Raw genomic sequence first — 15,043 nt, 5'->3', positions numbered from 1 at the left:
CTGCTTTTACATTTTTTTGAACATTCTGAGAAGTTTTGGGGCCAAATATTCCAAAATGCTTTGAAACACTGAGGATAAAAATTGTACTCGGGACCCAAAGAGTTCCCTCTCCAGGGAGGGGGCGGGCAGAGGGTTGGGTTGGGGGGAACATTGTGGGAATCAGGGTAAAGTTTGCTTTAATTACAATAAGTTAATAATATGGTCATAGAAATATGTTTACTTAATCTAGGTTTAACAGTGTATGGGAGTCCAGCCTATATATTTAGGGAATAGCACAAGCACCTAGACTTATATATATATACCGCTTCACAATGCTTTACAGCCCTCTCTAAGCGGTTTACAGAGTCAGCATATTGCCCTTAACAATCTGAGTCCTCGTTTACTGACCTTGGAATGATGGGAGGCTGAGTCAACCTTGAGTCAAGATCAAACTCCAGATTGTGGACAGAGTTGGCCTGCAACACTGCATTATAACCACTGGGCCACCAGGATTCAGGCTTAATTTTTTTATATTTCAGGGTTTGTATTTGTTTATTTGTAGTGCCTGAAATAGTTATATTCTTGTCATTAGCAATATATTTGGATTGTATATGCATTCTATTACCTGTTAGCTTTATTGTTTATTTTTTCTTCTGCATTTAGCAAGAGTTGGTCCATCAGTACCGCGGCAGGACAGACCAGTCCGAGAAGGTACAAGAGTTGCTTCTATTGAAACTGGACTGGCAGCAGCTGCTGCCAAATTATCTCAGCAGGTGAGCTTTCCAAACAGGGGCCAACCATTGTTTTCCCAAAATGTTGATTTCATGGAACATTGTTTTCCGTGAACAAATTACTAATGAGAAGATTCACCAAAGGAAGTCCTGCTTTTGGTCTAAATAATTATTCAATTCTGCAGTCCTCAGAATTATATGGAAAACCAACCAATGCTCAACGTTGTCTCTCCAAATCATTTTGAGAACTGTGCCTGGAATGCCATGTTAGTCTTTCAAATGGAAGGACTTTTTTTGGAATTGATATTGATTTCACCTCCTAAAGGATAATGCAGATATCTGAAGGCAGTCCCTGATCTGCTGCTCCCCTTACCACTCTGCCTCTGTTGCCATTTGTCCCTCCTTTTCTCCGCACAGCTCCTCTACTCACTGCTTCTCCAATGAGGCAGCTCACTGCACACACTTACTCTCCAAGTGGCTTCCCTAGAAATGTCCTTCTGGGTTATCTTCAGCCCAGTTCAGGTAAACATGCCACAATGCATTGATCTAATGCACCCATTAGAGGACTACACATAGGGCTGCAAAGTGAACTTCAGATTGCTGCAAATCTTCGGTAATTTTTTTCCAAAAGGCAACTGGACTATCTTAGGTTTTTTTTCCCTGCTGAATCAGTTTTTGAAGTTGTATCAATTGATCTGCACTGAGAATTTATGGACAATAAAGGTGTTGTCCTTTCAGAAACCAGTTCTGCACTTATTTTTGGGTGATATCATTATTTCACATCACTTCTCAATGAAGTCTGTAGCTTTCTGGCTTTGTTTTTTTTTTTTTAAGTGTAGCGGCTGTCTAGCAAGGTATTTCATAATATGCATAACATCTAAAAGTTAAATACTGCATATATTGTTCCTTAATATTTTGTCAGTATTTTTATCCTGTATCACAATGGAATATCACAATGGAGTATCATGATTTCTAAAAAGTATAAAATAGTTCTAATCATTAATATGTTTTCAGAAACCTTAAAATACTTACAGAGATACAGCACACACAATTCATGGAAAAACTTACACAATAGGCAAATATCAGAGGAATATTTTTAGGATCAACACCCATGAATGGTTGTAGAAAATCAAATTATTGACGAATAATATAGTGTGAGATTAGAAAAGATCAGTTCTTTGTATATATATTTTAAAATCCTCAATTATACCACTTGGTCGGCATTTCCCCCCTAGGCTCATCACTTTTCTTGCATACATTGTTTGAATAGGTGTCTGATACAAAGAATCGGGGCCATATTTTATTTTACTTTGTTTAGAAGGTTTATTGCTTAACCTACACACAAGAATCTAAGTCAACTAAAGTTCAAAGTTAAATTGGCATCAGATAAGTTTCAACAGAATTTAAGAGAGATTGGACTTAGATAGCTTCTGGGAACGTAATGACTCTGGGCTAATGATTTATTTAACTCTGATCCTCAGCTCTAGCTGCTCTTCCCCTATCTCAGGACACTTTCCTTAATGACTTTTTATCATTTTTGAAAATTAATGATTGTTATTTTTCTCTCCCCCTCTCCTTCTTTCATCATGCGAAAGGAGGAGCAAAAGGGCAAGAAGAAAAAGAATACCAAAAAGAAACTATCTCCCAACAATGCCAATAAAATTCCTCAGGAAGGCAGCTCTCCTGAACCTCGGCTGGAGTGCCATAGCAGTAGTTTAGCAGACCATGAATACACAGCTGGTGCCAGCACACTTGGGGTGGCCCAAATGAACAGAGGCCCTCAGCCCATGGCCCCGGGAGTTTTCCTTACACAACGGAGAGCCTCATCATCATCACAGAATAATGCAGCTGCCAAAGGTACTTTCCATAGATTTGTCTCAAGAATGGTGTAAGATTTGGTCAGCCAATAAAAGTTTTTTTTTGGTGAGGCTCAAAATTAATTTATTTATTCATTTGTGTGTTTGTTTGTTTATTTGTTTATTATTTACCTTTTTATAAAATTGATTGGCCACCCATCTTAACACATGATAACTAACATATCTCAACATGTCTTTCATTATTATCCTATTTTATTTTACTTATTTTCTTTAACTTGAAAGCACAATCAAGAAAAAAGAAAAAATGGAAGACATTTACAAGCAACGTCAAATGAAATAACTTTCAAAGTTGCATTGGATTAATGCTGCATATAAATATGTTTTTCTATCAATGAAGCACTTAAAAACCATTGTTAATATGAAATCCATGTTCAGTAAATAACAGAGGCAAGCAATATAATAAGAGTCATCAGAATAAATAATTAACAGTGAATTTCTATCTTATCCAAGATCTCTATTATAAAATTTCATATAGAAAAAGCAGCTTTGATACAACCATGACCTGGATGACTGAGAATTTCCATAGACATTTGTAATATTCATAGTAAATAATATTTATCTTTCATGAATATTCTCATTGTTACATATTGTCATGCTTATCTTATGAATCCATTTAATTATACAAACATTGACATGTTTAATTTTTGAGTTGTACTTCCATAATAATTTACTAAGTGTTCTGAATTTTGTGTTACAAGCTTTTCAAATTCAACTTTCTAAATGTTCCACCTTAGTTTTGCAATTTGTTTTGAATTGCACTACTAATCTGAACATATTAAAACCAATGAGGCATTTCTGATCAGTCTAAGGGAGAATCTTGAAATATTTCACATTCATTCAATCAATCAAATTTATGTAATTTAGATGCATAAAATTGATTAAAATTTTATCAATCAATTTGATGTATTGTATTTTGTAAATTAAATTCCCATGTACCCAATCATTAAAACCCTGGTACTTGCTATAAATATTACTTTTCCAATTCAGATACCTTAATCTGATTTGTTTTTCACATTTGCCTGGAAATTAGTACTTATCTTCAGATCTTTTGAGGTTCACCTACACTAAGCGATGTCTCCATGCCATGATGAGTGCTAGATTCCCGAGGGCAACTCTCTTGCAGACTCAGAGCATCAGGCACAAATAATCAGGAGCATTCATTGAATTCAAAGCACAGGAGAGTTTATTATTGATACCTTTAATACAAGAATCCAGTCAACTAAGAGTCAAATCTAAATTGGCATTAAATGAGGCTCAGTCGAATTCACGGGAGGCTGGACTTAAGCCTCTTGTGGCAATGCAGTGACTCCAAACTGACAACACGTTTAACTCTGTCTTCTAGTTTAGCCTGCTCTTCTTCTGCACAATGACAGAGAAAATAAAGGAAGATGTAGTACCAGAGAAAGTACTAAGAGAGCTAAGATAATTGCATTATTTACACAGTTCATCCTCAGATAGTCATTAAATAATACTTGAAGAGAAGTTTAGCTGTTTGTATTTTGTAACTCTTTTCTAATTGAAAGATTTTTCATTCTTAGAAGTGGCAAAGCAAATTTCATTTACGCCCTCCCCCTCCCCCCAATGGAATTGGGTAAAATATGGATATCAAGAAAATGTGAGGATCTCTCAAGGCGGCAGTCTCCAACTTTTGCGGCTTGGTGGCCCAACTGGGGAAGGAGGGAACTGGACCACATGAGTAGCAAGTCAACATGCACACAGCCTTTGTGTGAGCAGTGACCTGGCGCATGAGCGCACAGCTCAACTTGCATAGGTAGCAGATCGACACGCACATGCATGTGCACAAATGCTTACGGCCCACTGCTTGTGCAAGTTGCACTTGCTGCACCAGCCACTCATGTGGCCCAATTACAAATAGACCACGGTCTCGTAATGGGCCATGGGCCCAGGGTTGGGGACCCCTGTTTTAAAGTATAACCAAAATCAAAGTACATAAACTTTGAATATAGCTTTCCGATCATTTAACTGCTGTCCAACACTTATCATACATATAGTATTTGGCAAATCTCAGTTTCTTATAGTACTCTCAGTAAGGAAGTTTGCCAAAAAAAACCATACAGGTAGTATAAATCAGGAGCATTTAATTCTTTGGAATCATGTGGATATTTCAGCTGAAAAAAAGGTGAACAGATGGCTTTCACAAGATCTGTTTTGTTTTTCTTTCCTGATGCTGTAAATATTCCAGACATTTGTTCATATATGTTTGGAAAGGTGAACAAATGTGGGATACTAGTGAAGAATTAGATGAGTAACAACTGGATTTTACATTTTTCAGAAATGGGGCTTCTCTTAATATTCAATTCTTTAACCTGGCAGCCTTTGAAAAACTCCTGGGTTCAACCTGATTTTACAATAGTTACTTGAGAAAGCCTAGTTTGAAGCCACCTTCCACATTTATTCTTAATGATCAAATACTTCCTTTTCTGTGTTTTTTTTCTTTGACTAGGAATTTTGAGAACTGTTGTTCAAATATATTTGACAGCATTATTTTGGAGAAGACTTTAGTGTATTTTCAATAGTATGATTGCATACATATGGATTTTGATTAATATAAAACATGAATAATTAGTCTCTGTATTTCTTACTTGTCCTGAAAAATATATGCGAAATAAATCTTTGGTTTTACAAGTCATTGAGAGTTTATTCACAAAACCCACAGAGATTTTGTTGTAGCTGTTCAGATAATTTTTATCTCATTTTTATCTGAAAGTAATTGTTTTTATAACCTAAATTGACAATCCAGTACATTGGTACATATGGGGTATTTGTTTTATTATGAGAGGCATGAATGGACAAAATAGTGTATAATGGATTAAATTATCCACAGAAACATTTAGGAAATGGGTCCCAAGTTAGATCAAATTGTAGCCTTTCCTAATTCAAGAAGCAGCAATGAAGGGAAGAGGCAAGAGATGTCATAAAAAGACGTCATAAAGAGAATACTTCTAAAACCTCAAATGAATGGAAGATGACATCATTTACTACTTGTTATAAAATTTGAATTTTATAACAAATGTTATAACTAAGCATTAATCTGAAAGTACCAGTTTCATAAATCAGTTTTATAAACTAATTTAGGATAAAACGGAATAACTAAGCAGCTTTTTCTCAACAGATGGAGACAATTGTACTACACCTTAATGTAGAATAATAGTTCCTTCTGTGGTGTGTCACTTCTGATACATCATTTGTACATGCAAAAATTAGAACTGCAGTAATTTAATGATATATGTGCTTCTTAATCCAGGGCATAGAGTCATGCAGTAATATAGAAGATTCGGGAATTATCAGATTAAAATATCACTTCAATTTTGAATGGATTAGGTGGCTGTAAGCAACTGCTCTCTTCATCCTCAGCCTTATGGGACAGGTAGAGATGCTTAAAGCATTTAACTCTGGTGAAATTCAGGAGGTTCTGACAGGTTCTGGAGAACTGGAAGCAGAAATTTTAAGTAGTTCGGAGAACCAGCAAATACCACCTCTGGCTGCCCCAGAGTTTGGAGGGAATTGAGATTTTGCAGTATCCTTCTCCCGCCACACCCACAGAACCAGTAGTAAAAAAAATTGAATTTCACCACTGATTTAACTGGATATTAACTGCTTTAGTGTTGAAGAGAAATGCAGCTGAATGTTTTATAAATCAATTTTTATTTGCATTTGTGTCATCCTTTTTGGTCTTTAACTTCTAGTTTCTTTTGGCTGCTGCTGCTATTGTTTTCTGGTTTACAGTGTCTCTCTTCTGTTACTTCCAGGGAAACGTACAAAAAAAGGCATGGCTACAGCTAAACAAAGGCTTGGGAAGATTTTGAAAATTCATCGGAATGGGAAACTTCTCCTTTAAAATCCGGTCAAAATTGGGACTATCAAAGCTCAGCATATTCTGAGCTGTCACACTAGCTCTTCAACTCTTGAAGGACTCCAGTAGTATTGTGCAACATCTTAGGGACAATACCAGTTAACTTTTTGCCACCACTTTAATAAATTCTTTTTAACTTTCGGCAGTTAAAACCTGTACAGATACTGCTATAAATATTTTTTAATATAGACGTCCTTTCTCAAATTGCTGAGAGTGACTAGTTAGCAAAAAGTTAATACTCCAAGACACTGAGGATCATTCCAGTTTTAGGAAAGTATCCCTTTAACTTGTTTATAAGTGAGGAAAAAGCTGTTGTTTTTAAGAGTATGCACATTCATTTCAATTATGCTTCTTTTATCAAAGTTGAACCAATTTTAAAGAAGTATCTGGTTAAAAGGCAGAGTTTTTTAAAAAAAAGTTTCTCAAATTGACTTGTAGACAAGGGAAAGAAATTTATGCCATGACTATTTGAGATACGATACATGCATGAAACCATATGCATAAAGAAATAATCTAGGTTAGTTTATCTGGCTCGTGATAAATATGTTTTATTCAGAAGATAAGTTAAAATTGCACTTCAGCACTGCTAAAACTTTCCCTATAACCAGACATTGGAGAACTATGGATGACTTAATTTATTTTATGTGCAATGCAAGATGATTTTCTAAAAACATTATGGATTAAAAATCCAATTTAATTGGGTAATGATTTGGATATAGGTAATTAATGAACTGGTGCAGTTCTTTGGACATCAAAAGGGTTTTTTAATTAGCTTTGGTTGGTGTTGGTTTGCATCTCTTTTCATTGATAAATTTTACCACTCCCACTGTTTCTTATATATATATTGTTTTAACTTTGGTCCCATGGTATGTTTTCCACGCTCAATGTCTATGTTCTCATAAGTGAATATCAATGAGTGATAGGAATTAAAGATTAGCAAACAAAAACAACCCTTCTCTCCCTGCTAAACTCTCACAATTATGTGTAATTGAGTAAAACATTACAAATCAATTGGTACCTCAAAGTCAAACTCGGAGAACAATGACTCTTGACTGTACTTATATAACATGGTTTACAACCTACAGAGGCTAAAGCAAAATCAAATGAACTGTACTATATCTTAGAATGTTGCGCGGTCCATCATTTTAAACTGTCATTGTTTGCTTTGGTTTCTCATGTTGTGTGAATAGAGCCACTGTGTTTTTATAAACCATAGTTAATGGATTAATGTGTTTACATCCAGTCTGAATTTGATGATATTTTTCTCTCTCTCTCTCACTCTCTCTCACCTGTTCCGGTTAAATATTTGTTTACATGATCATGGAAACTGGAAGTATTTCTTTCCCCATGCCCCTATATTTTTTTTATTCAGGATTGCTGTTTGGAAATTATATCTCCATTAATTTAATTTCATGGTAGGGTGGAATCCACCATTTAACTTGATGATAGCATTGTAGCTTCTGCTTGGGTGCTCATAATGCACTGATAACATGTGACATTGGACCATATGTAGGAAAAGAGATGCCAGGTTCATCCCAAGATCCTGAGGCCAGGACTTTTGTTCTGCAAAATGACAAAGTGTCACTTTTCTTTGTGCAACCTGAGTGGGCAGCAGGCATATCATCATCATCATGAGAGAGAGCTGTAAAGCACTGGTATATAAGTCTAAGTGCTATTAGTATCTTATAAAATGGCATCCTTAGTCAAATATCTCTTTCCTTATTTCTTTGAAGGGACTTTTAATCTCCCTCTATCAGTTCACACTTAAATTCATGACTGATGATTTACCTCATAAATCACTTAAGTTATCTTGAGATGAAGCAGATGAAGGCAATGGTTCTTTTTTCACCTCCATTTCCCTGGATCATGGATTAATCCCTGGATCATGTAAACAAATCAAGCAAAGAAGCTCTTGTCCTGGAACGTCCCCTAAGCACTTATTTTCTGATCTACAACCAAACCCTTTTCTTGAGCTGCATTGAGGAGAAAAAGTGCCCCAAACAATATTATTTTCTCCCCATTGATCAGCTATTTATATATAAACCTCGGTTGCAAGACCTGTAATGAGTTAGCAAGAATGTGCAGCCCTATCAGAGAGGTATTCTGACATTCATATCCATTCAAGCACTTCCTTTCAGATATGCTTGTCTGAAGGAACAAGGGCTGTGCTCACCTAAACATCAGGCCAGATGAGAGCCAAATTTATGAACAATTTAACTGGATACTTATTGCTTCTGAACTCTCTTAGTGTTTGGTGTAGAATGCATTATATTTTACATTAAACTAGCTTGTCTGCATATAAACACTTAGAGCACAATCCTATGCATGTTTACTCAGATATCAAACCTGTTGTATTCCATGGAACTTGCTCTCACGTGTAGAGTACTATGTACAGGATTGTAGCCTTAAGGCGTTGCATTTGTTTCTCAGGCAATTCCAGATTTTCATTTATAGATACGTGTCTGAAAGCATATTTTTTCATAGAATCTAGCCTGTAAATAGCTTTTTAAAGTACCTTCTTTTTTATAAGATCAAAGTATCTTTAGACATTTCTTTCTATAGAATAGTTCATTAACCTTTATACAAATTTTTTGCTGAGTATTTTGCCGAGTATTTTAGGTTCTTGACTCTGAAAGAGATACTCTGTTTTTTGTCCTCGATTTAATTCCTTTTTCTCCCTTTCTTAATTTTGGCATTGCCTGAAAAACAAGTAAAACTTTGTGCAGCCTTATACAGAATCAAATAATAGTACAAAATTATCTATTTAAGATACAATATGAAGAAGAATCTTCGACTTTATAATACCAGCTCCTTGTCTCAATTCTTGTATTATGAGGGGATACAATTATTTTATTAGCACCTTGTGAAGTGTTTCTGTGTTTTGTGATGATGTAATTTATTAATGTTTGTAGCTTTTTATATTTGTACATTTCTTATGAGCTTTGTTTATATACACATTACCTGGATGTGATGTCCATGAGGAAAAAATAAAACAGCTATAGAAAACAACTGAGGCCTTATTAACTGACCTTTCTAGTTATGGTGAGGGACTGGGTCTGAATTCTTGGCGTCAAAAATGTTAGTTGAATAGGGCCCCAGAGTTAAGCAAGTTTTTTAAAGCTTCCCTAGTATACTGTTATTGTCAGCATTTATATATTATAACGCAGACATCATGCTGGTTTTATTATTATTATGTTTATGTTTATGATTATTATTTTCACAACATGTACATTTCTAACAAAGTTTATTGTGGCTATCTATTAGAGTGTTTTATTTACCAATTCATATCAAATGCTCTTGTATCAAGTCCATGAAATCTAAGTAAACTTAGATCAAAATTTTAAAAGTAAAATATTTCAGGTTTTGTATAGAATTTGTGTTGGTGTGTTTATTTATATACTACATTTAAGTTGTTCTCCACGGTTGATTGATGAGCATTTCATGCCTTGTTGCTTTCAGAAATGGTTTCCTGCCAAAGTATGCCAGTTCTTGAAGGCACATTTTCAGCTTCAAGTCAATACAGCTCAATCAGTTGACTTCAGTATTGGAATCGTAATAAGATGGACGGTAATTCTTGGTCCCAGAAAATGAAAATGTTCCTGTCCTAGGCAACCTCAATAAAGAAACATATATACCAGTTTTTCAATTCACGTATTTTAAAAGCCATTTTTCTTCCTGAACAAGGATAATCATAGTGTCTTTTCGTTCTTATTGGTTTGTGTGTTAGTTATTTAGCCAGTGAACTATTCACTTCAATTTCATACTGCAAGCACTGTTTGTGCTTATGTTAGTCTGCCCTTATGCTTAGCTCAGCACAGTCGGGTCTTAGCTGCTGCCCTTTTACTCTGTTCCAACAGTAAGGAATGTATGCAGCTTAAGAGTTGAACAGTTAACTTCTTGGTGTTCTCTGTGCTTTATTGCTTTCTGGAAGACCTGTTGTTACCTGGCTGGGTAACATCAACAATGCAATGGAGAGTCGGGTTTGCTGGCTATTTGATATATTCCAAGTTAATATATAGCGTGTACTGCCAACTTTAACTGGGAAAATATCAACATTCTAGAGCGTTTTTTCTCAACCTTGGCAACTTTAAAATGTGTGGATTTCAATGCCCAGAATTCCTGAGCCAGCATGTTGAGAACAAATCCTGGGAATTCATGGAAGCTTGACATTCAGACAGATTGACCATTAACAGACACATAGAAACAAACCCTAACAATGTACCATTTAAGAATAGATGTAACCAGAAGTCAGTGAAGGAAACAAATAACCCATCTTCCTTAGCAGCCAACATCCAGATATGCAGGGAATAGAACCAGCTAAACCTCAAAGAAGAAGCAATATCCTAATCTAGGTACCATCAAGGAAGAAACTGCACCCCAACCAATACTGGTAGGACAACCTTTAGATTGACAGCCAGGAAAATTCCCGCGTGGAGTAGCAAAAAGAAATGCAGTGGTAATGATGCTGTGTTATAAATACACCAGTCAAAAAACAAGCATCTCACTCTCATGTAAAGTTTATTTAGGGATCACTAGATGCATATCAGCCTGTAGAGCAGGGGTATCAAACTCACGTCTTCACGGCGGCATCATGTGACGTATCAGGATCCCCCCCCTTTGCTAAACCAGCTGTGGGCATGGTCAGACCGTAATGCTTCTGGCCCACAGGCCGGGAGATTGACAGCTCTGCTGTACAGTGTAGGGTGTTTAAACTATACAATAACCACCCTAACGATTATTTATTAATTAGAATCTAGATATCTATACGCACTGTATGTATTTTTATTCAAATTGTAAGAGTAAACAGTACCACAAAAAGTGATATTTAAGAGCTGACATCTTTATATCTCCCATGAGTATAGAAGGGACCATGCGATTAGCCTGAGCATTTCCTTGCCTTGGCAATATCAAAGCAAAGTTGTTCTTTCTGTTCGTGAAGAATTGTAAAATGGGGCTGGGGATTTATTTACTATACAGCTTTTATATGGCTGCCCAATGTGAGAGTAATGTGACTCTAGACACTATACACACGCAAAAAAATCAGTAAACAAAGATATTTCCTGGCAGTTTGAACAATTAATCAGTGGAACAACTTGCTTCCAGAAGTTTTGAATGCTCCAACACTGGAAGTTTTTAAGAAGATGTTGGATAACCATTTGTCTGAAGTGTCTCTAGTGTCACTGGATGAAAATGGGATGACAACATAAAAATAGCAGAGCTGTAAAAACAAATCATGGGATTTTCAATAAAGGAGAATATTTGTAGCTGAGGGTTGACATGGGAAGTCCTTGGTGCTGTCTGAGTTTTCTTGTTTTCTTGTAGACATCTCATTACCCAAACTAGGTAACATCATCAGTGCTAGTAAGTAATGCTGTTTGCTGTCAGTTTATATTCTGGTGACTTACCTGTCAGTGTTCTTGGGGGGGTGGTCTTGATTGGAGTATTGTTTACTTGATTGTTGATCTGATGTTAACCTTGGTTGCAATCCTATTCCTACTCCTGTCATCACCTTTATCAACTAACCAGTTTTATTAAAAAGCATCAGCTTTCAAGAGCTGCAGGTCATTTCATCCCCTCCAGAAGTTGTCCGTGCCCCAACATTGAGGGTTTTAAAGAAGAGATTGCACAACCATTTGTCTGAAATGGTATAGGGTTTTCTGCCAGAACAAGGAGCTGGACTAGAAGACCTCCAAGGTGCCTTCCATCTCTATTATTCTGTTAAGATATATGATGTATTTTGTTGCCATCAGAGACTAACATCACTCTCATCAATGTGCCCAATAGTAGAGCAAAGCTTAGATCTAAGAGCCTGGCAGGATGCATACTCAGAAACACAAGGATTTAGTCTGAAACCTGTACATGGAGCATGTGGGACATGTGGGAAAGATAGGAAAGAACATGTTGAAAAACTGGAAGAATATTTTTCTTGGATATTGAAATGTTTATTCCTGAGCTTTCTGTAACATTTGAGTACCATGGGCTTAGCAAAAGAACTAATACGAAGATGAGATGCATTGAAACTAATGGGGATTATTCTAATTTTACAAGCACAGGGTACAGGTGAAACTCGAAAAATTAGAATATTGTGCAAAAGTTCATTTATCTCAGTAATGCAACTTCAAAGGTGAAACTAATATTTTAGATAAGACTCATTGCATGCAAAGCAAGATAGTTCATGCCGTGATTTGTCATAATTGTGATGATTATGGCTTACAGCTCATGAAAACCCCAAATCCACCATCTCAGAAAATTAGAATATTACATGCAATCAATAAAACAAGGATTGTACATAGAACAATATTGGACCTCTGAAAAGTATAAGCATGCATATGTACTCAGTACTTGGTTTAGGCCCCTTTTGCAGCAATTACTGCCTCAATGCGGCCTGGCATGGAAGCTATCAGCCTGTGGCACTCCTGAGGTGTTATGGAAGACCAGGATGCTTCAACAGCGGTCTTCAGCTCTTCTGCATTGTTCGATCTCTCATCTTTCTCTTGGCAATGCCCCATATATTCTCTATGGGGTTCAGGTCAGGTGAGTTTGCTGGCCAATCAAGCACAGTAATGCCATAGTCATTGAACCAGGTTTTGGTGCTTTTGGCAGTGTGGGCAGGTGCCAAGTCCTGCTGGAAAATGATGTCAGCATCTCCATAATGCTCATCTGCAGAAGGAAGCATGAAGTGCTCCAAAATCTCCTGGTAGATGGCTGCATTGACCCTGGACTTAATGAAGCACAGTGGACTAACACCAGCAGATGACATGGCTTCCCAAATCAACTCACTGAAATAAATGAACTTTTGCACGATATTCTAATTTTTCGAGTTTCACCTGTATATCATTTGTATCCTGATTTTTTCAATTCTGGAAGCAGTGTCTTATAAAATGCAAAATTATATGATAATCTAGCTCACATCCTCCACCTTTGATTCAATTTCTTATAACAATTAGTCTGGAAAGACATTTTCTAAATTCATTGTGTGCCAACCAGAAGACATTTTTTAAAAAAAAAATATGTTTACTGTCCACAAGATGGCGCTCTGTTTCTGCATCAGAGATACCCTACCCTACAGTTATTTTTCATAAAATAAACAAAAAGGATAGTTCTAAAATGAGAACAAAACTTGTTTAATATTCAGTCTCCAGATTATTCTAGTAGTAGATATTCTCAAGCCGATGCCCATTTGCAATGATTGACTGGGTCAGAGAAGTTGTGCCTATCTTGACCTTATACTACAGGACCTCTCAGTCCAAAGCACAAAAAATTATTCTGTATCATACCAACTTTAAAACAGTTGGAGCTATAAAAAAAAAAAAACAATTCCCAAATCCCGAATTTGGCTTGGAAATGGGCTGACTTCCAATTCAGCTGATGGAAACTTAGGGAACATGATCCTATCGATCAGATCCAATTACTAACTTAACAGCTGAACTACTTCAAGTTTCTGTATTGTCCTCAAAGGTAGTTCATTGTGCAGCTCATGGCAACAGCCGAGCTGAGAAGTTATCAAAGTACAAACCGGTATAGCTTTCCCAGCCCAGAAAGTGTGCATTAATCTAGAATAATAAAAGAAGTCTCTCCTCCAGGGATTGTGGGGATCCCATGAGTACCCTCCAAAGAATGCCTAACACCTTCCAAAGTAGGCTGAAGGCCACTTATATGAATGCTCTTGAATAATACCTCCCCTCATCTGTAATGCTGTCCACCCATTGGCCTTCATTACTTTGATCCTGTACAGATTTAGAGCACCTATTAGCTGAAAAGGTGGTAAAACTAGGTGGCATTTCCATACACAGGCCACCGGGCATTCCACACACAGGCCATTGCTTTCCATCTTACTGTTCTATGATTGCAGAAACAAATATGTGCATATACAGATGAGCTTTACTGCTTGCATTTTACTACTGATTTCTATATTGTAGACTGTTCTGGGAATATCAGCGGAAGATTGCATATCTAAATAAATAAGTAATGTTCTTCTCTAATGTGCTACCCTGCTAGACACAAGGGACTATCTTAATTAAATGGTGTGATTACTCTGCTAGTACATTAAGGCAATGCATACAGGTGGTACTTGTTTAGCAAATATTTGTTCACGAAATGTTCACACTTACAATGGTGTTGAACAAGTGGTAGTTACAATCAGTCTTCCGAGTGCCAGCATTCCCACAGTCATGACAGATTTCTGACATCCCCTGCAGGCTTCCCGCAAGCAAAACCAAACCTGGTAAGAAGTCAGACGTCATGGTCGTGTGAGGTCCTCACTTAATGACTCATGTGTTTAGCACTTAACAACTGCACCTGGGACCTTAGGGACTGCCAATGCTAAGCAGTGCAGTCTCACAATCTCATGATTTACAATGAAATGACATTTCATTTACAAAGAAAATGAAATGCCACTTAATGAAATCCCAGTCCCCATTGCCATCCAAAACCAAGGACTTGAGTATTATGGGATGTGCTTAGTCTGAACACAAAGCCGTCCTCTTTTCCTTACCCTGTCCTCCCCCATTCTGCTGATTTACATACACCTTCCAATCTTTTCCCATATTTTCCATTGTCTAAACACACAAACTCTTTTTACT

General features: G+C 36.6%; 1 protein-coding gene and 1 long non-coding RNA gene across 3 annotated transcripts in view; one reads left to right on the top strand and one right to left on the bottom strand.

Moving 5' to 3' along the window:
* Positions 1–7,599, top strand: part of PHF2 (PHD finger protein 2) — a 156,113-nt gene extending 148,514 nt beyond the window's left edge. For both annotated transcript variants that reach the window (XM_081937062.1, XM_081937063.1), the window contains 3 exons: positions 643–752; positions 2,306–2,567; positions 6,358–7,599. In XM_081937062.1, the coding sequence (XP_081793188.1) occupies positions 643–752; positions 2,306–2,567; positions 6,358–6,446 (461 nt within the window). In that variant the 3' untranslated portion in view covers positions 6,447–7,599. The remainder of the gene's footprint in view (positions 1–642; positions 753–2,305; positions 2,568–6,357) is intronic.
* A 135-nt stretch (positions 7,600–7,734) lies between these two features.
* Positions 7,735–9,828, bottom strand: LOC309383964. Its single transcript, XR_014173952.1, has 2 exons — positions 9,010–9,828; positions 7,735–8,976 (listed from the first exon to the last, which is right to left on the bottom strand). It is a non-coding gene; the product is annotated as an uncharacterized lncRNA (long non-coding RNA).
* Between the last annotated feature and the right edge of the window lie 5,215 nt (positions 9,829–15,043).

This window comes from Natrix helvetica (assembly GCF_964273705.1).
Source record: "Natrix helvetica genome assembly, chromosome: 1".
Lineage (NCBI taxonomy): Eukaryota > Metazoa > Chordata > Lepidosauria > Squamata > Natricidae > Natrix > Natrix helvetica.
Note: the sequence above shows the minus strand (reverse complement) of the source record. Positions and strands in the feature narration are given on the sequence as shown.